Raw genomic sequence first — 24,791 nt, forward strand, 5'->3', positions numbered from 1 at the left:
CTCCTCAGGGAAGAGAGGATAAGGCCTCCCATGAGGGATCATCAAAGTCTGTCACATGATTTGGGGCAGGGCCTAGGCCTTCCCCAGTGTATCTAGGCTGAGAGAGTATCCATCTATAGGGAATGGTTTCCCAAAGCCCATTCGTGCACTAGGGATAAATACTGGTTCCACTGCCAGAGGCCCCACAGACTACCCAGGCCTCTCAACTGACACCCACGTTCAGTGGATCTTGTTCGTTCTTATGCTGGTTTCCTGGCTACCAGACTGGGGTTCATGAGCTCCCACTTGCTTAGGTCAGCTGTTACTGTGGGTTTCCCCAGCATGGTCTTGACATCTCTGCTCATCACTCCTCCCTCTCTTCAACTGGATTCCAGGAGTTCGGCTCAGTGGGAAGCATACTTTTTAAAGGCAACCTTGTGTTCAAAGACTTGTCTGTAGTGGTATAAAGCAGGTCCATGTATGTTCACTGCTGACTCGTATCCTCTCCAGGACAGTATCATTTTTAATCCGTTCACTTGTTGATGGACATTAAAGTTTTAAGTTTTTTACTGCCATGGAGTCTAAGTGCATACCGTTCCCTGCAAGTGTGTCCTTAGAAACTACTCATCAGTAGAAAATGAATGTTAGCTTAGCCAATTGTGGTCAAATTGCCCTTCAACTAGGTCGTGATGGCCTCCACCCCCAATAGCAGCCTAAAAAACTGTGCCATATCCTTTGCAGCACTCCGTAAAGACAGAGGTTCAGTTTTTGCCCCTCCCCCAAGAGGGTATAACAGGACAGCTCTTCATTTGAATTCTGATTTTTCGGGTCACAAATAATTTTGTGTTCCCCAAGAAAAAACTGGTCATGTCCTCTGCTTATTCTTGTTTTTCTGTCTTCGGTCTTTATCTTACTGGAAGGTAAGAGCATTTGCTAGATGCCTGACTAGAGGGTGTTAATTCATTTTAAGTACCTTCATCATTATAAAATTTAAGTACCTTCATCATTATAAAATAAAAGTCCTGCTGTGTTTCTCTTCTTACACTTGAGTTGACCTTTCCTGCAGTGTGACAGCCTGTGGACTTGGGCTCATGTAATGATCCATTCAGGTGGTCGCTGTTGAGCCTCCTCCTTCTGACCTGTTTAATTCTTTTTGTCTGTCAAGGTCCTTGAGCCAGTTTATACTGCTGTAACTAGGTTAGCATGAAATGAATGCTCCCGGTGAAACAAGTTCCTGTTATTCCTCTATGTCAATAGTTTTTGGATTTGGTTTTGGGTTTTTTTTTTTTTTTGGAGGGGGGAGCATTTACTTTTATGGGTTTTAAAATTAGTTTTTTCTAACTCTGAAAGGGATCTACCAAGTTTTGGATGGGAAATGCAGTGATTGTATTTTATATTATTCAGGATTTTTTTTTTTTTGAAATCTCTTCCAGAGTTGTATGAAATAAAACATCTCCCTAAAAAAATCCTTATGGAATATCCCTCTGGCTGAAGGCCAGGAAACCTAACCAGGTAGCTTTCTGTAGCATTAACATTTCTGTTTATTTTGTGTTGGAGACTGAGTCTCCCTTTTTACCCCGGGATGGCCTCAGATTCTCAGCCCTCCTGGCTGAGGCCCAAGTGCTAGTTGACAGGTGTGTGTGTGACCATGCCTGGTTTGTAAAATGAGTTTGACCAGAGACTGCTACTGCCTGAAGCTCCCCACCGCCCCCCTTCAGCCCCTTTAGTGGAATTAGTATGTTAACCACAAATTAATGCTAAATTTTAAAATTAGAAATAAAAAAGGAAGGCCACTGAGTGACAGATGGGGCATTTAGTTATTGTTCCATGGTGGATACCAGCCAGCCTCTGGTCTTTAGGCAGCCACATTTGTCATTCTAATTTGAGTATGAGGAGCTGATCTCCCGAAGCTGCTGGCAGACGATGAGTTGCACTTGCTGGGAGCTCATTTCTTTCTGCTTTTCACACTCTAATTTTGAGGATCGTTGATAAAGACGTCACATCTGCACAAGGCACTCTGGCTGGCTGGGGAGAAAACAGCTGCCAAGGTCATTGCCAGAGTTTATTCTTGACGCTGCTCCAGTTTCCCCAGGAACTACCCGATGATGCCCCAGGCAGTGTGTCTAACAAGTCATTTCCATTATCTGGAGAAGGAGGGTGATTGGGGGTCAGAGGGACATGTAGGATGCAGATCAGTGTTGGGCCTGCCCATGGTCTTTTGTTCAAGCTTCTCTTGGCTCAGGGTAGGATGTTTTTGGGGACTGGGAGCAGTGGCTGGTAGATAAGCCTCAGGATTGGCACCCCTCAGCAACTAATGAGAACTTGGTCCTCGTTGCCCCTCAAGAATTGATGAGACTCAATCCTCTCAGTAAATAACCCATGGCATTTCAACTCCCAGGTTCATGTCTTCAGCCTTCTGTTGGCTAGATGTGGCTGAGGTTTTCTGCCTGAGGCCATATTCACTTGGCCACTGTTGCAGTTCCGACGTGCAAATGTTCTGCACAGGCTCACGTGTGTAAACACTTAGTATCCAGCTGGTGGCACTATTTTGGGGAAGTTGGAGAAACATTAGGGGGTAGGGGGTAGGGGGTCTCACTACAAGAAGTGGGTTGCTAACAGGCAATCGAGGACTATTTGAACTGTGAGCCAAAACCTCCCTCCATTAATCGCTTCTTTGTAGATGCATGGGACTTGGTTAAATATAGGCTAATTTTGTTCAGGAAGTCACTTACATAAGGAGTCGATGACCGGCAAGTTCCAGTTCCAAGGATCCACACCTAGGCTGCTCTCCATGACCCAACTAAGAGAGAGCAAGTCTATCCAGGCCCCAGACCTAATCAGGTACACACCTGTGACCAAATGGGCATGGTCAGCACCACAGATGCAGCTGGGTGGATCTCTCACTACACTTCTTTTATGTATTTGGTCACCACAATGAGAGCAGTAACTTGTACGGCCACTATGACAGCCTCAGATGGAGTCGCCTCTCATCCTGTTGTGTTGTGTGTCCTTGGCTGTGACTGTGAATTACACTTGTAAGTTTCTTAGGGTCCAGACCGCAGCTTCAAACCTGGGTCCTGCAAAAGCAGGAGTGTCACCTGCGATAGATTTCCTGGGGAGCTGATTTTAAAAAAGACACAGTTACCTCTCATCCAGTGTGACTAGGATGTGACCCTGGCGTCTGGTTGCTCCAGCTTCCCAGGGGATGCTGATAAGTGACAGGGATTAGGGACTACTGCAATAGTCAGCATTAACCTAAGGCCCTAGAAGGGACAGGTTGTTTAGGCAGTAGCTCTGAAAACATCACTCAGAAAGTGGTGTCCCTTGTAGCTGGGTCCTAACAACTCCCTCGTGGGAGGGGTTAGAAGGCACAGCATCAAAGGCACACATACCAGCAATCAGGTAAAAAGCAGACTCACTTATTCAGCAATGGGGAGAGCCTTATATGCCCTCCTCCCAGAACCCAGACCGCCTGGAATCTGTTGACATTGTATGGTCTCCCCTCATTGGCTAGGCCCAATCAGGACCTCTGACAATGCCTCTTGCAAGGCCCTCAGGCAGACTCCAGGCTGGTTCATCTTTGGGCTGATAGTTTGACCTTGATTTCTTCACTGGAACTATGTGATGTTGTATATGCCCATGATATTGACTCCTGCGGCAAGGCTGTCTGGGCCTCAGAAAGCTTTTTGACACGGAGCTGCATTCAAGTGTTGACCGCTGATTTGTGCTTTGGCGTCTCCAGTTCTAGGTGTTTCTCTTACTAGGGTCAGGCCAGACCAGGCAGAAACTAAGAAAGTTAGGGTCCTAATCTAGACAGTGGAGCTCTGTGCAGGAGGTGAGTGTAGCTTTTGTGTGGCATACAATCTACAGAGTGATTTTAGTTTTCCTGTCCCACCTCTGAGTTTGTGCCTAGCTGGAGCAAAGCACTGAGAGACTGACTCCTAGAACTGTAACTTGTGACAACCTCAAGCGATCCAGGCCCTCCAACAATCAGAAAATTCTAGACATGAGGGCTGAAGAGAGATTATAAATTGCTTACTCTGGTATTTCTTTTAATTTTTTTTGTTTGTTTTTTCAAGACAGGGTTTCTCTGTGTGGCTTTGGAGCCTATCCTGGCACTCGCTCTGGAGACCAGGCTGGCCTCGAACTCACAGAGATCCGCCTGCCTCTGCCTCCCGAGTGCTGAGATTAAAGGCATGCGCCACCAACGTCCAACCTCTGGTATTTCTTTTACCCAGATAAGCAAAACAAAGTCTAGAGGAAGGAGGGAATTCAGCTAGGGGTGCAGAGCTAGGGGCCTGGGCCCTCCGCTCCCAGTGTTCATTTGGTCTCCCTCTGCTGACCTTGGCCCTTAACCTCCATGCACATGTCATGGTCACAGCACTACCGTGCTGTTCTCTCTTTTTCTCTCACTCCCTCCATGGGAGAAAGCCCCCTAAAGTTGAAACTAATAAAACACTCCCTTCTGTGGCTGAAAACGAGCACTCTGGAGGAGTTGGGACTATTTGTGAAATGTGTTAGGACGGCCCCAGACTCCCTTGGTAAGAGTTCAAATTAAAGCAACCCAAAAAACCCCTATTTTACCCTGAAATTGCTATGTTAAGTTTAGGTTTACTAAATAGTTGAATTAAGGTATAATTATTAGCATTACCAAACCATTCAGTCACTCTTCGAAAGCACACACCACAGGGCTCCCTCCTATGGCCTTGAATGTACATTTAAAGGGAGGTTTGACTGACAGAAAGCCCATCGACACTTGGCTCTCTGGGGACACAACTCTTGTAGAGAAAGAAACACGAAAAGTGCCTTGTTTGAGTGATATTGTGCCACAAAACACCAGCATCCCATTAGACAACCATTCTCTGTTTGCAAGGAGCTCAGAAAATACCTCGGTGAAACCCAGAAAGCCAAATAAAACTGTCGGTTTAAATTTATTAACAGTCTCATAGTGTCAGTGCAATCAAATATCCCAACACATGCTCTTCTTTCTTCTTTTATTTCCCCTCCCCCTTTCCCATCCCTCTCTGTCTACCTGAATATCTACCAGATGTGTCTAACCCATGGCCTGCCAGCCATATGTGCTCCAGAATAGTTACAAATGAGACCAAACACAAAACTGTAGGTTTACTTTTAAAACATGAGATTTTTTTTTTTGCAAAGTTTGAAAGTATTGCTAGATTCCTGAGCGCAAACTTTGCAAATGACAACATCATACCACAGTGTCAAAAGGTTGGGCATGCCTAATTCTCACACCATAGATACCACCTAGAATCTCCAGCTGAGCCATAATGCCCAAAGGAGGAGGAGGCAAAGAAGGAAGGAAGAGGAGGAGGAGGAAAGGGGAAGAGGAAGAAGGAAGAAGAAGGGAAGGCATTAAACCAAACTTTTGCTCTGTGTTACAGGCAGTTGCTAGATTAGGATGTATTGGCTTGATCAATACCTCTATTCCTAAGTATCTCTCCTGATCTTTGCTGATAGGAATGCTCCCCTCAACAAGAGCTGTACATTAGTGTCTCCTGAGGAGTTTTAACCCAATCCCAGTGCCTGTCTCCACCCTAGCAAGCACGACTCAGTTGGCTGGCCAACCCCAGACACAAGTTTATTCTCTAAGTGGGTGTATTGTTGCCAGGGCTGAGAACAAGGGTCATGGAATATCAGTTCTCGGGTAGTTGGTACTTGATTTGGTAGTTGATGCAGGCAAGGCTCAGAGTGGGGTCAAATATTCAAAGAAGTAAATGAATTCCTGGGCATGGAAACTCGTCACCTCCCCTCCTACTATCTCACCTACTATCACTGTCTATTACATTTAAGGAAACATATTTAAACACCATTTTCATATATCACTTTTGACTCTTGGAATGAAATAAATGTACTTGCCATGAAATATTTTCTCATCCTAGGTGAAAGGCAAAGAATATAAGCAATGACAACACAGATTCCCTTAAGCCCAAGAAGCCTAGAAATCTCCACCATGAGTTTCAATTTGGTTCTTGAGTTAAGTCCCAGAGGATGCATTAAGATGCTATGTGAGAACCAATCAAAGACTTTTCTAGGGCCACTAAAATGGAAATCTCTGTAGACAGGCCCAAGGCAGGGACTTGTAATAGAGTGTCACTATTTTATGCTGAGAAAGGCTCTCAAGTGTCTCACTACAGAGACCTAGAAAGAAACTGGTTACAAACAAGGTCTTCGCTTCAATGTCCCAGGGTTGGAGAGATACAAATTGTCACTGATAAGATGATGTTGACAGACTGATGATGACCCCAGAGAGTCCTGACAAGCCATTCTAGCCACTTGCTCTAAGAAAGAAAAAAAAAAAGAAGAAGAAGAAAACTAGTGAAACAAGGAAAGGGATTGTTTATGTAGTATAGGCTCATTGGGGAGGTTTGGGGGTACAGTCAAGAGCTTCCTGTTTAAACATTGAAGGAACAAAAGGAAGGGCAAGAAATACACATAATTGGGATGAAGGAGATGACTCAGAATAAATTACTTTCCATGCAAGCATGAAGGTGTGAATGTGTGTTCCAGAGCCCAGTTACAGCTGGATACAGTGGCACATAACCTGTAACCCCAGCTCTCTTACAGCTGGATGGGAAAGGAGACAGGAGAATCCCAGAAGCAGCTAACTTGACTGACAACTGTAGTGACTGAGAGACCATCTCAAATAAGGTAGAATGCCTAAGGTTGTCCTCCCACCACCTCACCTCACACACAAAAAGAGGTGTGCATCGTTAACTGGTCTCATGGATGCTTATCTCTAGTCTGTTTTTGTGGGGCTCTAAAAGTTCTAGTCATCCTCACAAGAGGTGGCCTTCTGGCTCCCACTGCTGGTTGGTTGCTCAGTTACTGTCATGGGGAAGTTCTTCCCATTCAGTAGATCTGAGGAAGACAGTCTCATCATGAAGGGATGGGGCTACACGGCTTCCTGTTCCGGGAATCTTAGTCTTACTTTGATGTCTTCAGTCTTTGAAGAAGACAATAGAGGTTAGGCTTTATTTAGGGCTAAAGCGGCCTTGTATCACCAGTTTTTAGAGAGCCACTCCTTGAATGATCAACTTGTCTACATGGAGAGCAGAGCAAGGATGTGTCCCAAAGCTTAAGAGATAGTAAAGGGGACCAGACACCCAATGAAAACAGAGATGCCAGGCCTCAGCCTACAGTCCGTTCTCCTCCAGCCATCTGCAAACCCAAGTGAGGAGTCAGTGGTTGGCCGCCTCCCTGGCACACAGCAGTTGCTCTGGGGGTGGATGTAGAATCTGGGTGTTCTGTTCACTGGCACTGTTTCCCCTTTGGTGTGTATGTTTTTCAGTCAATTATTTGCTGTGTTCTCTTTATCACCTACTCACCCTGTAGCTCAGCTCCTTAGAAGATACAAGAAATTTTCTCTAGGGACACCTAGAGATATCTTACTTGACATCCTTAGGAAGCTGTTTCCCTGCAGATGGCTTTAGCTACCTCGGTTGTGGGGCTCTGAGATGATTTCCCATTTCCTAGCAAGGATATTTCCAAAGATTCCTGTGGGCTAGGAGACTGTGGACAACCCAAGGCAGAGGTCCCTCAACTGTGCTCAGTTCTGGGCCTGTCTACATGTCCTAAGAGCTTGTCGGAAATGACAGGTTCTCCGACTCTAAACCAGACCCACTGAAAAGAAACCCTGAGGTGGAGTGCCCTTCTGCTTCGAGAGGCTTGCAATTCTCAAGTTCCAGAACCAGAGACATAGTGGGGTGCATTGTGGTGTGTGGTGTGTGTGTGTGTGTGAGAGAGAAAGAGACTTTTCCAGTCATATTTGGGTGTCTGTCATGTTTCCTCTATCTGCTGAGTCAACGCATGTTCAATTCTAACTAGAGAGAACTGGTATTGATTGAAAATAGCAACTTAGACAATGATCTCAGACCTCAACCCTTGTCAGTGCCTCTCTCCCACATGGGAAGAGTTTTGAAGCACACAGGGTGTGTGTCTCCAGTGGTTCAGGGCTGAGAAACAAACAGTTCTCCAACCTATTTCCTGACACACCTGCATGATGTTACAAAGAGGGGACTGTACATGTAGAGCAGACAAAAACCGAGGGTTTCTTTTCACTGAAAACTTGATACAGAGCCAGAAGGCCTTTATATGCTGTTGGACATTTCTAGAGAAAAGATAATTCCCTTGCAACCAAGTTAACACTTTGTCAATATTGAATTGTCTGTTTAGTCTTTAACATGAAGATAGCCAAAGCACATGCAATAGGATGTAACGGGAGCCTGTAAACACTGACATCAGTTCAGATGACTTCGCTCATGCAGCTCCGCTCTCTGGGATTGGAAGACTAAATAGTTTGGCCTATCTAGTTTAAGCAGGAGCATGCACGGAAATAGGAAATGCCCATAAAGGACGAATATTAGCTCGAGATGCATGGCCAAGACTTGTAGATGAGAAAAGAAATGCATAGAATTTGTTTGAGTGGGATTAAAAAAAAATAACAGGGAGTGGTAACACCTCAATGTGCTGTAACATGAAAGAACTCTTACACTTGGAAACAATCGGACGGCAGGAAGTATGTGCACTTACTGTGCTATTGTGGGTCCTTCATGGATTATTAAATTCTTTAGAACCATGGATGGCTTTATTTTGTGAGAAGGCATTTCAATCACATTGAATGGAAAGCAAAACTGCATAATGATTTTGAGCTATAAGTAGACAGATTGCAATGTTCTCTTTCCCATTGTTGTTGAGGCTTGGGCGTTTTATTCAATTAATAATGATTAGAACTACTAATATGAATGAGGGCATTAGGGTGAGGATGGGGAAAAGATGCAAGAGAAATCTTAAGAGTTCTTTTCCTGGAGTAACTGGCTGTCTCCATGAGCAAAGAACAGCAAGCATTTGATGTAGCTCATTACATGCTTAATGGGCGAATATAAAATTGAACAGTAAAGACTCCCAGCACTATACGAGTTCGAAGAAGAGAGGATCCCTGTGGTCTCCTCTGATGAGAAAAATTCTCACGCAAGAGAGATGTGTTAAAGGATGGGAACAATTTCAAACAGAGAGAGAGAGAGAGAGAGAGAGAGAGAGAGAGAGAGAGAGAGAGAGAGAGAGAGAGAGAGAGAGAGAGCCCTGTGTGGGGAGGAAGCACACCATGATGAGAGGCTAAGAGGGAGCATGGAGCCCCAAGGCTTCCAAAGATGGTATTGGAGAGACACACATGAGTAAGGGGTGAGCGGGAACTGCAGGAAGAAAAGCCAGTTAGGGAGGGAAGTAGGCGTGGCAGCTCCTGCCCAGCTCCTGAGGACTGCCTAGTCTGCTGTGCTAGTCCTGGCGATAGGCTGTATAAATGCTTCGGGTGTTCTTTTATACAGCCTCCCAGCAGCTCTTCCCATGACACAGGCAGGACTGAGAATGGAAGTAGGTCCTCCCTCCCTCCTTCCCTTCCCTTCTCTTCCCTTCCTTCCTTCCTTCCTTCCTTCCTTCCTTCCTTCCTTCCTTCCTTCCTTCCTTTCTCTTTTCCTCCAACTTTCAAAATTTAATTTGCATACAGTAAAACTCACTCTTTCTGGCCCGTGTTAGTTCTGTGTTTTGACAAACATGTGCAGTCATGTAAGCTACTACAATCAAAACATGGAATATTTTAGGCAACCCCCCTCCAATTATCCTGTTCTCTATCCCATTTTGTAGTTAAATCCCCTGCCTGCCATCAGCCTGGGGTAGGCTTTTCAATGCTTGTGATTCGACTTCCTCCAGACTATGACTTGAATAGACTCAGAAGTCTGTATGGAGGCTTTTGACCCCTCCACAAACTCAATTCATCCCCATTTTCATTTCCGTGCCTTACTTGTTCCTTGGTTGAATTCCAATGCATGCACATCCATCAGTCCTTCAGTGAGGGACAGTTGGTCCCTCCTTTCTTGTTGACTATAGATAGAGCTGCTACCAAAAAATCTATGTATAGCCAGGTGTTGATGGTGCATGCCTTTAATCCCAGCACTTGAGGCAGAGGCAAGTGCATCTCTGTGAGTTGGAGGCCAGCCTGGTCTCCAGAGCGACTGCCAGGATAGGCTCCAAAGCTACACAGAGAAACCCTGTCTTGAAAAACCAAAAAAAAAAAATCTATGTATGGCTTTTGGGGGTGAAGGTAACATTTCATGTTATTTGAATATATGTACAGAAGTAAGATTGCTTTATTTGATTTTATTGGATATTCTCCAAAGTAAAAAGAGACATTTTTGTCCTGACCAGCAAGAAGAGTTTGAGAATCATCCCCCAAGAACTTCTGGTCCATGACATATCAAGTTTCAGTGACTCTCACACAGAAGTTAACCAGAGTTTTCCTTGGCCACTGATAAGGGGAAAGGATTTTGAGTTTTTAAAGGCACCAAAGTCCTTGGTACAGGAGGAAGAGGGTCACCCTAAACTCCTGGGTGGGCAGCAGAGAGCTAAAGAAACTAGTTCAAACATATCCTTGACTGGGCCGCTCACCAGAAACCATAGCAGCTCCATTGTGGAGGAGGTAAAATGGCACCACCTTGTTTTCTCAGGTGATTAGAAAGAACCAAAGAGTATCACACACACACACACACACACACACACACACACACACACACACACACACACACGCTTCTGCTCTGCTGTTTGTTTTAACCTCTCAGGTCTAATGTTACAGTAACGAGATTTGATCTGAGCTTCGAAATCCTCATGGTAGCTGCAGAGGACACTGTGTGTGGTGTGTAGCATGTGTAACAGAAATAGTAACTTCAATCCTGGGAGTCTCAGGAGTAAGGATTGGCTGTCCTGGAGGAGGGAACATACTCTCCTCATGGCTTCTCTGTCAACTACTAGTCTGGCATGCTGTCATGGCTGTGTCTATGTAGTCTTGAGCTGGATTCACTGTAGAGGGAGTTTTCATCCCTCCAAGTCCCACAGCCCTTTAGCCCAAATAAACAGACAGAAGCTTATATAATTATAAACTGATTGACCATTGGCTCAGGCTTCTTATTGGCTAGCTTTCTCTTAATTATTAGCCCATTTCTATTAATCTAAGTATCTCCATGTGGTCTTGGCTTACCAGAGACTGCCCGGACCTGTTACTCCTTTGGCGGCTACATGACATCTCTGTGGTGGCTCCTCTCTGCCTTCCTCTTACTAGAATTATTCTACTCTGGTAGCCTGTATTTCCTGCCTGGCTACTGGCCAATCCGAATTTTATTAAACCAATAAGAGAAACATATATTCACCTCATACAGAAGGACATCCCCCATCAGTTCACCATGTCAAACTCTGCTGGAAGGCATGGGCACATGTGCTTAGTGGCACCCTGGGCTTGCTCAGTGACTCAACAATTACCTTAACTTCTTTCTACTCTTTATTTCTTCTCTTCCAACTCCTTATCTTGCTGCTCTCCTATTACCTTTTATTTTCTTCCTTTAATCTTCTGGCTTTAGTCTAAGATTACTCTTCCTTCTTAGGTCAGCAATAAACCTGCTGCTCCCACCCTGCCTGCTCCCTGGGAACTCTGCCCAGCCTCGACACCAATTTTGAAGGAGCCATGCCTTTTTTTTAAATTGGGGGTGGGGTGGGAACTAGGAAAGACAGCCTCACTGTTTTATCTCAGTGATTCCCCCTGTCTCAGCTCACTTGCAGTTATGCTCAATTATGATTTTAATTTTAAAAATTAGTGAGAGTTCAAAATTGCCTTAGCAAAGAAGTAAGTCAAGGAAAACCAGAAAGTTAAATCCTTGTGGTTTGGTGAGTTGGGGCCCTTACTTAATTTTCAAAAGCTTTATGATCCACAGGGAGGCAGGGCAGGGCTACCTGGATGTGAGAGGGAGGAGTTTTAGCTCACTCTATTTCCTCCATCTCTAAACTCTGCCTGTTGCAACTGGATACTCTGAATAGCAGGCATTAACAACACTGGAGGGTTGGGGTAAGAAAGTTGTAGTAACTATGACTCAGAAAGGCTGGGTAGTGATTTGAGGAAGAAGGAGACGTCTGATCCTGCTTCCACAACTGCCAACTAACCCCTGGGGACAAGCAGACTCAAGTGGCACTGCACCCCTCAAGTGGGCTTTAACACCACACTTTATGAATGTGAACAAGGGGAGGAAGCGGCCCTGTGTGCATAACCTCCACAGTGCTCGCTCAGGTCTGCAGCATTGGACAAGTTCCCTGTCACCCATCCTGGACCTCAGTGGCACAGCACGGACCGGGGCCCCTCCCTTGGCAGATGTCCAACTTGGTCACTTTCCCAGGCTGGGAGCCTGGGGATATTTTTATTCTTTTCTTCCCTCCTGGGGATAATGACTTTTCTTAGATACCAGACATTCCACTATGACTCTAGCAGGTAACTGAACAGGTAAAAGAAAGAATACACACAGGAAGCAAGCCGACTTCCTGCATAAGTGATCTTTCTCTCTGCCATACTTGGCGCTGTTTACGGTGCACTTGATCTAGGAACCCGTGGCCTGTGGGGCTGGGTATGTCTGTCTCATTTCCCTAGTGTCAAACAATCGTTTTCATCAGTGTATACAGGTGCCATACCCTTGTTCCATCAGTATTCAGTGTTTTCATTCATTGACTTTTGCCCCCATGGAGAGCGCACACCAGCTACAGTTTTGTTTCCGTGACTAGATAGAACTTAAGTTCTGTTGTGAACACAGCAGAGGTCATTCAGAAAGGAAGAAGAAAAGGGTTTATGTTGAATTCGAGATGCTACTCTTGAAATGACACCAGCACTCTTCTGATGAGATTACACACCCAATGCAGCGATGCATACTCCTCCCAAGCCATCACTTACAGACCTGCTGACGGATGCTATGACTCTGGGAGGATGCTCAGAGAGCTATCTCTCCCAAGAAATCAACCACTGCTTCCTCTTTCCTGTTTTGAACATGAAGATTTTTTTAATGTATTGTGTGAAGACAATATGTAGGGCATATTCTTTGGCACCACATAAATATTTACTTATATGAAGCGTTTGTTCTCATGAAAACAGCACCGCCCATTTTCCTCATGGAAAATAAGAGGTACCACTGCCTCATGCTTCAGAAATTCATTTTGTTTGGTTCTTTTTTTTTTTTTAATCCATGTCACATTGGATTTTTGTTTTGTTTTAGCCTAGCAAGTCTATATACTTCCCAAACCAAGGAACTATTGAAAGGCAAATTTAAATGCACTCCCAGAGGTTGAGCTCTGGCATTCCTCAGGCCCCGGTATGACTTGGTACTCTTTCCTGTACCTGGCAAGGATGACTTAATGAAGTTTTGTTTAACTCAACGTTTGAAAGGGAAGCAGCTCATTGTGGGGGTAAGGCATGACTGTTGGAAACATGAGCTGGTTGCATTGTAATCCATCAAGAATCAGATGAATGCCTGTGTTCAGCTCACATGGACCCCAGTCTATGGGATGGTGTCATCTAGATTCAGGGTGGGCCACCCCCTTTCAGTTAAACCTCACTGGAGAGACCCTCACAGATAGATCTAGTGGCGTGTCTCCTAGGTCACTCCAGATCCTGTCAGGTCAATAAGATGAAATGGCACAGCCCTGCTCCTTCCAGTCCAGTGTCTGACCTGGCCTAGGTGTCTCCCTCTCTTGATAGAAAAACAACAACAACAAAAAAAACAAACAAAAAAAAAAAAAGAACCTAAAGAGAGTAATGATTTGTTTGGAAATTTCAAGTTTGTAACAAAGACAAAAATCTGGCCTAGGCACCTGACACACACTTCAAATATAGTGCAAAAAACAGAAGTGCAATGGTGGGAGCTCAGGAAGAGACCTGCTTGAAGAACGGCTGCTGTATGCCTCGGGGGTAATTCTGTATGAGCAATAACAGTGGTACCTTGGGATGGCCACAGTGTCTGTGGTCCCTTGAGTTTGGTACTTCCTCCCACACACAGTCTGGAAGCACCCCAGAATCCACCACCTGACACAAGTGCATTTCCTGTTGGGTTTTCATAAAGTGAAAAGCATCTCTAGAAGGCCAGCGTTGAGGATGCCTGTGACCTCGGCTGAGAGGCAATATTCAGTTCTGTCTGCTTTTGTGTAGGAAGAGATGCGGCTGGTTAGCGAGAGGCCAGCAAAGCTATTGATCCTTCAATGGCCTGCCAGCAAGAATAGTATGGTGTCTGGTGGCAGGCCAGCCTGTTCGTGAGTCTCCAAGTAGTCTTAAAGTTTAAAAGGAAAGACCATCCCTCCCACCAAGGAAAGGGGACGGAGTCAATTTATTTGCACAGAGTAATTACTACATAGCGCATAATCCTTTTTTGTTTTTGGTATCACCCACTTGCAGTCTCTTACAGGTGGTTCTCCTTGTTGGGGCTACTTGATATTTACTGGTGTAAAAGGTTCCAGGAGTTTGACATTTGTGGACTAATTGGAATATACTATACTATATAATATATATACTATATAATATATATAATATAATATACTATAATTGGAATATAATATACGTGCCTGGAATATACTGAGGTTTGGGGTACCACAGATGTCTTCACCGCTCAGCTTGTACCTTTTGTGGGTTCTTGTTCTATCATACCAATCAGGTTCCCTACTTCCACAAAGAGTTCCACAAAACAATCATACTAAATGCTAGCCTTTCCCTAACTTTTGGGGATCCTTCCCTTTCTGCTGTGTGGCATATAGAGTCATAAAATGAGACATCTGAGAATTGCCTGGGTCCTCTGGGCAAAGGGGCAGTCGCACCAGCTAGTATGGTACAGTGCATCCAGAGACAATGGTGAGCATCCTTCACAGAGTTAGAGGTGTTAAGGGACACCTGGGGTCACTTGTCAATTTCCCAGGGTGGGGGCCTGGGGATGTTTTTATTCTATGCGTGCCTCCTGAGCATATTGACTTTTCCTGATACCAGAAATTCTGTGACTCTGGCTTGTAGCTGAACAGGTATGGAACTGAGCAGGTTATGGAAGGAAGCCGACTTCCTGTTTGACTTTGCCCTCTTGTGGCCAGGTATAGTAGTGCATACCTGTGATCTACTCTGGAAGTGAAAGCTGAAGGATTGTGCATTCTGTCCTGCCTCTTCCACCCCCCTCTTCTCTCTGTCTCTCTGTCTGTCTTCTCTCTCCCTTCCCTCTCTCTCTACCTTCCCCCACTTCCTTCCCATGTAAGTTCTGCCTGATGGCGTGTTTGTCTCCCGGCCGCAATGGGATATGCTATGGTCCCACCTCGTGCCATATTTTAGCAATATCTACTGGGCAGTTGAATAACTGCTTGTCCAGTTCCCCTGCCTTGCTTTAGACTCAGTTATGTGGCTTTTTCTTTTGAGTGGTAGGCATTCTTCCTAGATTTTGGGCATCTACAGTTCATCAGGTATGTATTTTGCAGTTATTTTCTTTTGTTCTTCAGGTTACCTTTTCATTCAGGTGATTTCTTTTTCTGTGAGGTTTTCTAGTCTCATATAGCCCCAATTGTCTATCTTCACTCTTGTTGCCTTCAGGGTGTCATATGCAAGAAATCACTGCCAAGATCAGATGCTAAGAAGCTTTTGTTGTAATTTAGGAAAAGTGGCATTCGAGAGAAAGGAGCCAGGGTTCAAGCAGAGGGGCTTTTTATTAGGGAAAGGGATCATAAAAAAACAGGAGAGGGAAGTGGAGACAGGAGCAGCAGGAGAGAGGAGAAAGGAAAGGGGGAGAGAGAGAAATGTGGGGCAGAGAAAGAGAGAGAGGGAAAGAGAGAAGATGGGAGGTGGACGGGGCCCTTTTAAAAGGGAACATAGTGAATGTGCACAGGTGGTGCTCTTAGTGTCTGCAGCTGAGGGCATATCCTGTCAGAACTTCAAGGGCAGGCCACTACAGATGCCTGAATACTGACAGCTTTTCCTCATGTTTTCAGTGTTTTTATTAAATCTTTGAGTATTTTGTATGACATATTTTGATCACATTCACTCCCACTCCTCCCCCTTAACTCTTACAGATGTGCCCCCCACACTGACACCCCCAACTTTGTGTTCTTTGTTACATTTTAATGGCTCATCAAGTCCAGTTTATCCTGTTCACATACTTCTGGGTGTGGGGCCATCCACTGGAATATGGTTAACCTACCCATGTCCACACCCTTAAATAAAACTGCACTCCTCCCCCCAAGAACCATCAACCGTCCATACCTCTAAAGTTAGGGATTGGGGTTCCTTTCCCTCTTCATTCCCCATGCTGGGCTGTGTAGACTGGCTGCATCTTGTGCAACTCTAATGCAGACAGCCACAAAACTCTGTCCCCTGCCATCCCCAGCCTCGGGCTTTTAGAGTAGTCTTCCTGTCCCTTCTTCTGAGATGGTTCACTGAGCCTTAAGGGGAGAGTCATGTAGATGTCCCATTTGAGTCTGAGCACACCACTGACAACTGTTTTCCTTCTCTGTGTGACATAGTAAAGCGATTTCATGTACTCACCACACTACTCTTTAGCTGCCCAATCACCCATGGGCATTTAGGTGGCATCTCTGTCCTTACTATTGTAAGCAATGCTTCATTAAAACCTGGAGAGCAGACATCACTTCAAAATCCCTATTTCAGTTCTCTGGGGTGTAGATCCAGAGCTGGGGGTGCTGGGCCATGCAGCTTTGGAGGATTTCCTTACTGCTCCCAACAGCACAAGAGTTAGCCCTCAGCTCAGTTCTAGGATGGAGCCTCCAGATCAGATCTAGCTTGATGTCTTATAAGGAAGGTATACAATGTCTTCATCAAGAGAGTCCTATCCACGAGTGTGGCCAGCAGCCAAGAAGAAAAACAAGAGCTTCTGGCTTCCCTGAGAAACAACTCTTAAAGAACTCCTAATCTCTCTGATGCTGGAGTTTTTGTTTACTAACTCATAGTTTTAGGAGTAGCATTGTCCAGCCATGCATAATATCTGCCCCTCCCCCGTGTATACCTTTAAATTGGCTTACAAAATAGTAGCGTTTCACACGGCTTCTTCATCCATCCTTCATTCTGGTTAGCTCTTGAACCCTCAACCCTTTCCCCATCCTCATACTTTCCTCTCAGCTTAAGCTTTCCCACCTGCCTTGTCCCTCTGGTACAACCCCTGTTCTACTGTCCCTCCTCCTGGAAGACAAACCCTGTCTGCAATGACCTCTTTCTAGTTTTCCTGATTCCTACTCCAAGTCGATCAGGGTCTCTCTTTGTAGCCCAGGCTGGCTTTGAACTTACAGCAATCCTCTTGATTCAGCCTCCTGGGTGGTAGGATGGCAGGCCTGAGCCTCCATGGCCTGTTATCTCCCCATGAAATCTAACTTAAGAGGCAAGGCAGATAAATGTGCTCAGAGACTGAAGTAATAGAGCATAATAAGAGTAATATTTGAGCAAGTTCCATTCAGACAGACCCCAGTGTATGGGAGTGACCCTTGGCCGCATCCTGACCTGCACAGATGCCTCCTTTACACGTAACCCGTGTGACTCTATAATGTACCACCCGTCTCCATGACCCCTCCCATGGGTATCTGAAAATAAACACAGTTGACTCCCTTGGTTGCTGTATTGTCCCTCTGAATCAGATCGAACACAGTTTGGAACATGTGATTGAACTACTGGGCCACCTCTGCAGAAACTATGTGGGAATACTTGCCACACAGCTATGAGAGTCCTTGGAGAAAATTGGATTGGGCTTCTCACCGTCTTAACCGAAAACAGAGTTTTCCAGGATGCAAACAGCTGGCAAACTTGCAAATCTAATTGCATCTTAAGTGTATTAGGGACTGATTTACTACTCCAGCGTTTTCTGGGCTAAGTTTTACGAGAGAAGTAAATGGTTGTGTTTTTTGTTCTTTTGGTTTGGTTTTGTTTTGGCAAAAAAGAATCTCTATACTGTGATGCCAAGATTGGGGTTAGATTTTTGTAGATCAGGTTTGTAACAAATCATTCCTGCCACACAGATTGGAGTTTTAGTTATTTACTTTCCTCCTATGAAAACTAGCGGATGCTCAGGGCTGGTGAGAGGCCTCAGTGAGTAAAGGAGCCCGATGCCAAGTCTGACAACATGAGTTCTGTCCCCAGGACCTGTGTGGTAGCAGGAAAGAGCCAACTCAGCAAAGTGGCCCCCTGATCGCCACATGCACACTGTAACGGCATGAACATGCATACATGAACGTATGTATGCTCAGAGAGATCTCTGTGTCAAGTCACCAGGGGTGTTCCTGGGAGACCTGGTCATTGGGTTAAGAACCCTGCATGTGGAAGGACAGGAAATGATGGGCTTTCTATACTGGGGGGGGGTGTCACTGGGGACATTTTGAAGCAATAGTCACCAGTTAACAAGGAATCCCAAAGAAGACCAAGAGGTCAAAGTGCAATAGGCAGACCTCTATCTTCATCATCTAGGGCTGTGTTAGCTCTGCAGCCTGGAAGCCTTAAGGCAGGCTCTGCAAGCATCGAGCAGGCCACCTGGGTACTTCAGCTCCCTCAGCACACCTGGGTGTTTGTTCCCGGGATCACCTTTTCTCTCCTCTACCCTTGGTGGCCTAACTAAATGATCTTCTGTCAGCGCTCTTGAGCTTGGGAGGAGCCCTCTGTTTTCATGGTGTTATCCCTCCCTCCCTCCTTTTGACCTTTGAGAAGGATCGATTGTGGAAACCTGGGGATAAGGGAGAAGGAAGACTTATTAGAGCCAGGCAGCAAGTGAACAGGGATTCCCAGCACCAGCCTTCCAGCCATACCATGTGCCCAACAGCTTGGCCGCCATTTATTGAGAGAGGTGCATGCCGAGACCCGTGGCAATGGATCTGCCTCTGACCTGCCCAAGATCACACCATCTAAAAGTTTGCTAAGATTTGAACAGTAAACACTTTGACTCCCCCTTGACCATCAAAACATGTAGGTCAGGTAAAGAAGGCATGAAAGGATGGGACAGCTGGGAGCAGAGACTGGAGTGGGTTGGACTCTGAGGATGCAGGCAGATGTGAGAAGATGTGCCTGTGTGAATTCTGGGTCTGTCCCTCGGGATGCTCACTTCTTCCAGCTGAGCACCGAGAAGCCTCAGAGCCTTCAGCTGCTCTGGCAGCAGAAAAGCTACCTCCCACCTAGCCCACCCCTGCCCAAAAGTCAGTGTTATCGTGGACCAACCCAAAAGATCACCTTTCTGCTTCTGTCTCTCTGCAGCCCCTAAAGACAATGAAGAACGAGTATTCAGGGAGCGTATGCGGCCCAGGAAACGGCAAGGGGCTGTCAGGCGCAGGGTCCACCAGGTCAATGGCCACAAGTTCATGGCCACCTACCTTCGGCAGCCTACCTACTGCTCCCACTGCAGAGATTTCATCTGGTAAGTTCCTCTCTCCAACAACCTCTAGTTATAGCTTCTCTGTGCTGACAAGGCAGATCAGGCGTGGGGTAGGAGACCATGAACCTCAATCCAAAGTGCAGATGTGAATAAAAAAGGTTTTCTTCTGGGCATGGTGGTGGTGCATGGCTTTGATCCCAGCACTCAGAAGCAGAGACAGGCAGAGCTCTGTGAGTCCGAGTCCAGCCTGGTCTACATAGCAGTTCCAGGTCTTTGAGACCTACACAGTGTGACCCAATAGAGTTGGGGGAGAAGGATGGGGAGGGAGACAGAGGGAGAAGGAAGAAACCAAGAGAGAGGGAGGGAGAGGGAAAGAGGGGAGAAAATGGAGGGATGAAGAGAGGAAGGGAGAAGGGGAGAGGGGAAAGTGAGAGGGAGAGAGAAATTTTCCCATGAAAGCAAATAACGAAAGAAGTTCTTCCAGACAGAAGCACTGTGTTTTAATTTGAAACAAAGGAAATATTTCTCTAATAAAAATCCAAGTGTGCTGTGTGTTATTAACATTAGGACTCCATCTACAGTAACTGTGACATCTTTCTTTGGAACTCTGGTTTTAAAGTTTAAAAGACAGGCCTCGGTAAGGAAAGAGTACCACTTTCCTTGATTCTCATCCCAGTGTGGCGCTGACATCAGCCTCGAAGACTTGGACAACAACAGTACAGGTTTTCCTGAGTAAGACAGCTGGTGTCAGGGTATGAGGTTTGAATGTTTCACAGGAATTAGATTCTGATAAAAATTAGTTTCACTGTGCATAATAAAAAAAATAAGAAGCAGACTTTCTGGCATTCTCTGAGTTCTTTGGAGCTGGAGTAGAAATCCACACAGTTGGATCCAGTGAGGAGAGCCAATGAGGCCAAGTTTCAGTATGAACATCTGAATTGGGCCTCTGAGGCACTGTTGGTTCTAGAAGTCATTAGTGGGGCTAGAAAGATTAGTGGGGCTCAGCAGTTAAGAGCACTACCTGCTATTCCTGAGGATCTGGGTTCAATTCCCAGCACTCACATGGCAGTTCATAACTGCCTATAACTCTGATTTCAGGGGATTAAACAACTTCACACAGATGCATCTTGCCAGCACTGACTCTGTGTCTCAGCTCTGCCATTCCTATGTGGGTTATGAGATGGTCTTACTGGCTGAGTCGTCCTCTTGGCTTGTTGGGAACACCCCAAGCTTTAGCTCCTGGGAATGGCCCAAATGACCTGTGGCTCCTTCATGGCTGAGGACTATAGGGTGACTCTGGAATGTGTCTGTATATCCAAGCAGAGGAGTCCCTGTGTGGCCCTAGCCAGCAGACATGAGTTTCAGGTACACTGAGGACAGGAACACAGCTAGCTGGGTTTAACTGTTTCCAGGCTAACTAGCCTTGCCAGGGGAACCTTGCTGTGGCTCTAGAAGGAACCTCTAATGGCTAATTGAACACCAAGCCCTCAGTCCTAACTGTAGACTGCCCATAATTCTTGACAGGATTTTGGATACCCACGGAGTATGCCAGTCAATGGCAGGCCTTACCAACCATCACAGAGCCCTCTGTGGGTATGCCCTGGTGCTAGGAGTTGAGGAATGTCCTTTTTACCATGAGAAGGGGGTGTTTAAATTGACTGGCTCCTGCCCAGAGTAAGCAGGATCATTTGTGGACTTTTAGAGCACTGTTACCCACACAGGTATGAGTGTTTGTACAAGAAACTAAATGTTGATGCAAGCAGGCCTTGTACCTGCTTCACAAGTAAGGCTGTCCCTGTGGCCTTCTGGGAGGCATTTTTATCCTTCCAAGTGGCAGGGAAGTCACACTGCTCAGCCGACTCCACAGTACTCATACAACATGAATGGTGCCCTGAATTGTATGGCTTTGTCTGTTTATTTTTGACCTAGTAAAATTCCTTCTTCTTCCTTTCAGGGGTGTCATAGGAAAACAGGGATACCAATGTCAAGGTAAGAGGCATTTTATGACCTTAGCTTTTGGAACCTGTAGTTAGGTTAAGATTATAACCCCTTCTGGAAGATTCTTGCAAGATTGAATACATGTAGAGTCTTTGTTCAGTTCATTGTCCTCCCTCTCCAAGAAGTGTGACCCCTCAACTTTGCCATCACTCCTACTACACATATGATACATGCCACAGAAGCACCGCCTGTCTCCTGGCATCCCAGTAAGTGCCCTCCACCAGTACTTGGGCTACAGTAGCAGAAGGCAGTACTGCTTTGAGTCTCTTTTTCTCTGGTAGCTGTAACACTTCAATTAGAGTATCACTGGTGTCTCCTGTCTTCCTTGGGTCTATGTGTTCTCCCTGCACCCCTTCTCAGGCTCTCTGAAGGCCTCTCTCACTGGCTTGTGTGGTTCTTGCTGGTTCTCTTTGGGTGATTTCTATCATGGAATCCTTATTAAACACTTACAACTCACTTGAGATGTTGATGATTGCTTTTCTCTAGCTAATTGACTACAAATGCAAGGTCAGCTTGTACTGGGAGGTGGAACTCAGATGTAGTCATTTCGAGACTTCCCTCTAGTGAGAACTGGGAGGCTGTGCTGTCTCCCTTGGGAGTCTGACTTCAAGCAGAACTTGGGGAGTGGTTCTGCTGATGGTTGCTATGATTTGAGACAGTATGTGTGCAGACAGTCACCTTCTTAACTACCCATGGCCCATTAACTCCTTAACATTGCCCCATGACCTTGCAGCTAGAGCATAGGCCACATTTTGTAGACTTACGAAAGTGAATGGAAATTTCTAAGTGTGGTACACGGTGATCATAAAGCAGATTTTAGAGCCTGAGAACTCCTGTATTATATGCTCCAGTCCTGACACCAAATAAGTAGTCCTTTTGACATGATCCTGAGTGGAAAAGAAGGGACAGTGAAGAACCTTTTATAGAGTGGGATCCATGGAGAGCTGGGCATCAGGGTGGTCCCTGACCTTGGTGGATGACAGCAGGAAAGCTGAGAAGTCTTCTCAGACCTTCCAGAGACCTTTGAGCATCACTTCTACCCTTCTTTGGGATGTTTAGGAAGCCCCATGGTCCTGGTGGCTTGGCGAGGGGATTAGATTAGATGAGGGCATTGTCTGAAGGAGCACAGCTCTGGTCCTGTCTCCATCAAGACCTGATAAAATCTTGGGTGGAATCTCACTTCCTCACTCTGGCTTCTTGTGTTTTTTATCGTTTACAGTTTGCACTTGTGTCGTCCACAAGCGATGCCATGAGCTCATTATTACGAAGTGTGCCGGGCTAAAGAAACAGGAAACCCCTGACGAGGTAAATATTTACAACACTTGGGTTCTGTGCTGTCTTCCTTACAAGCCTCTCCCTTCTCTGTCCCCTGAAGTGGTTCCCCAAGGGGACATTGCCACTCTGAGATCCTGCAGTTATCTTCATCGTACTGAGCAAACATGAAGGGTGACCACTGCCTGCCAGCTTGAAGCACCATCTATTGAATGAACACAGCTCTAAGTTAATTTTACCAAGGTGAAGTAGGAACCCAGAGATGAAGACCATGAGGGGGATGTGGAGATTTATTTATTTGTTCATTTGTTTATTTATTAATGTATTTCAAGACAGGATCTTACTATGTAGCTCCGGCTGTCCTGGAACTCCCTTTGTAGACCAGGCTGGTTTCTGACTTACAGAACCTCCCGAGTTCTGAGGTTAAAGGCGTGCATCACCACTGCCTGGCTTTGAAATGCAGAATCTTATTTCTTTACCTCGTTGGGACACTGAAATGACACAATAGCACGTCCATATGCAGGTAATAAGCAAATAGAACCAGCACACAGCAGGAGCCATGCCTCAACGAGGTCATCAGAAACTGAAATGAACAACCCAAGAAGTAGGTAGGAGATACAGACTAGAGTGATGGCACTGCATGCTTACCACAGCCTGACTCAGGAACACTTTCGAATATATTAATTAAACCCTATTGCAAATTTAAGGAGGTAGATATTATTGTCTTTGTCTTAGCATAGAGACTAGGAACACTGAAATGGCCACAGAACTTGTCCAAGACACACAGCTACTATGAGAATCCATGTTCAAACCTGGACAGACTGTCTTAGATTTTGAGCCTTGACTCCCTTGCTCTCTTAAGCTTAGAAATCAGTGTCAGACTGGCTTTAAGGAAATTCCCAGCACTACAGGGATGTACAATTCCACAAGGGAGCCAGGTTTCCTCTAAGAATCACAGTTAGGCTAGAAGACCTTCTTCCTGAGGGAGATTGCAGTTGTGGTGGTGAGAACAGAGGTGATGTGTGCCCAGACAGTGAATTTCAAGGTATGCTTTTAACTCTAAGTACAGTAAGTACTGCATAACCATAAGTCACTACAACCAGAGGAACCCTGGGGAGGACTGGACACCAGTGTTTAGAATGAAGAAGGCTTATGATCTGAGTTCCCCAAAGTGACTTAGAGAGTTCTTCTACCAACTTCCTAAAAATTGTCAGCCAAATAAGGAGTCCCCATCTAGGACATTTCTCATTTTTTAGTCTCCTCTTGCTTTTGTGCCTGCATCTGAAAGCAGCAAGGTGCAAGGCTTAGGCTGAGCCATCTGTGCTCCACAGGATAAGCTGAGGCCTAATCCCCACAATTGTTTGCAGGACGTCTGTTGTCCTGGTTGAGTGTGAAAACTAGGGGCTGTACTATAGCTTAGTTGATAGTGTTTGTCTAGCATGAAGAAGGTTCAATCCCCAGTGCCACACAAACCAAGCATGGTGATATGCACCTGTAATCCCAGCACTAGGAAGATGGAGGAAGGAGAACAAAAGTTCAGGGTTATCCTTGGCTTTGTGGTGAGTTCAAGGCCAGCCTGGGGATACATGAAGCCCTGTCTCAAGGAAGGAAAAATAAAGTACAACCCAGCAGCTGGCTCTCCTGACCCTAGATTTATACCCTACTGGATATTGTTACTGCCATTAGTTTCACAAGATGATGGAGAGGGAGATAGTGCATTTACTGCCAGGCTTCCTTCCTATGGACATTCCATTGACTTGTTTATTGGGCACTTCCTGTGTGGCAGGCATTGTGCCCCAGCCAGTGGAAGCAAAGACCACATAAGCCCCAACTTCGTGATTCTGACAGGTCCCATTGCCTGGGAACCTCAGGTTTCTGCTGCTTCCCCTCACTTCCTGGAAGGAAACTGTCCCATGAGACTCTGGGCTTTGCACAGTGTTGAGCTGAGACTGGAAGCACACAGTTCGATGCTTCCTTCTGTCTTTCCTGACAGATTGAACAGTGATGTCTCCAGCAAGGCATGCTCCTAAGTGTGGCCTATGTCCCCAGAGACAAAATGGCCAGGGTCTCAAGAATGGGGTTTCTTAATATTGTAGAGTGGATTGCCCATCCTGGTGTCCCCATCACAGTCTTGTGCATCTTTTGTTGTTGTTGTTGGCTTTTCGAGACAGGGTTTCTCTGTATTGCATTGCAGCCTGTCCTGGAACTCTCTCTGTAGACCAGGCTGGCCTCGAGTTCACAGAGATCTGCCTGCCTCTGCCTTTCAAGTGCTGGGATTAAAGGCATGTGTCACCAACACCTGGCTGTCTTGTACATCTTGAGGCCAACATCTTTTGGGGTCACTGA

The 24,791-nt window shown here is 45.7% G+C and overlaps 1 protein-coding gene across 1 annotated transcript in view; it reads left to right on the top strand.

Annotated features, from left to right (window-relative positions):
* The window catches only part of Prkce (protein kinase C epsilon), a 515,489-nt gene that overhangs the window by 301,273 nt on the left and 189,425 nt on the right, over positions 1-24,791 (top strand). The window contains exons 3-5 of the mRNA XM_027417971.1: positions 19,058-19,217; positions 21,130-21,164; positions 22,393-22,478. Of these exons, the coding sequence (XP_027273772.1) occupies positions 19,058-19,217; positions 21,130-21,164; positions 22,393-22,478 (281 nt within the window). The remainder of the gene's footprint in view (positions 1-19,057; positions 19,218-21,129; positions 21,165-22,392; positions 22,479-24,791) is intronic.

The sequence above is a fragment of the Cricetulus griseus genome, chromosome 5 (genome assembly GCF_003668045.3).
Source record: "Cricetulus griseus strain 17A/GY chromosome 5, alternate assembly CriGri-PICRH-1.0, whole genome shotgun sequence".
Taxonomy (NCBI): Eukaryota; Metazoa; Chordata; class Mammalia; order Rodentia; family Cricetidae; genus Cricetulus; species Cricetulus griseus.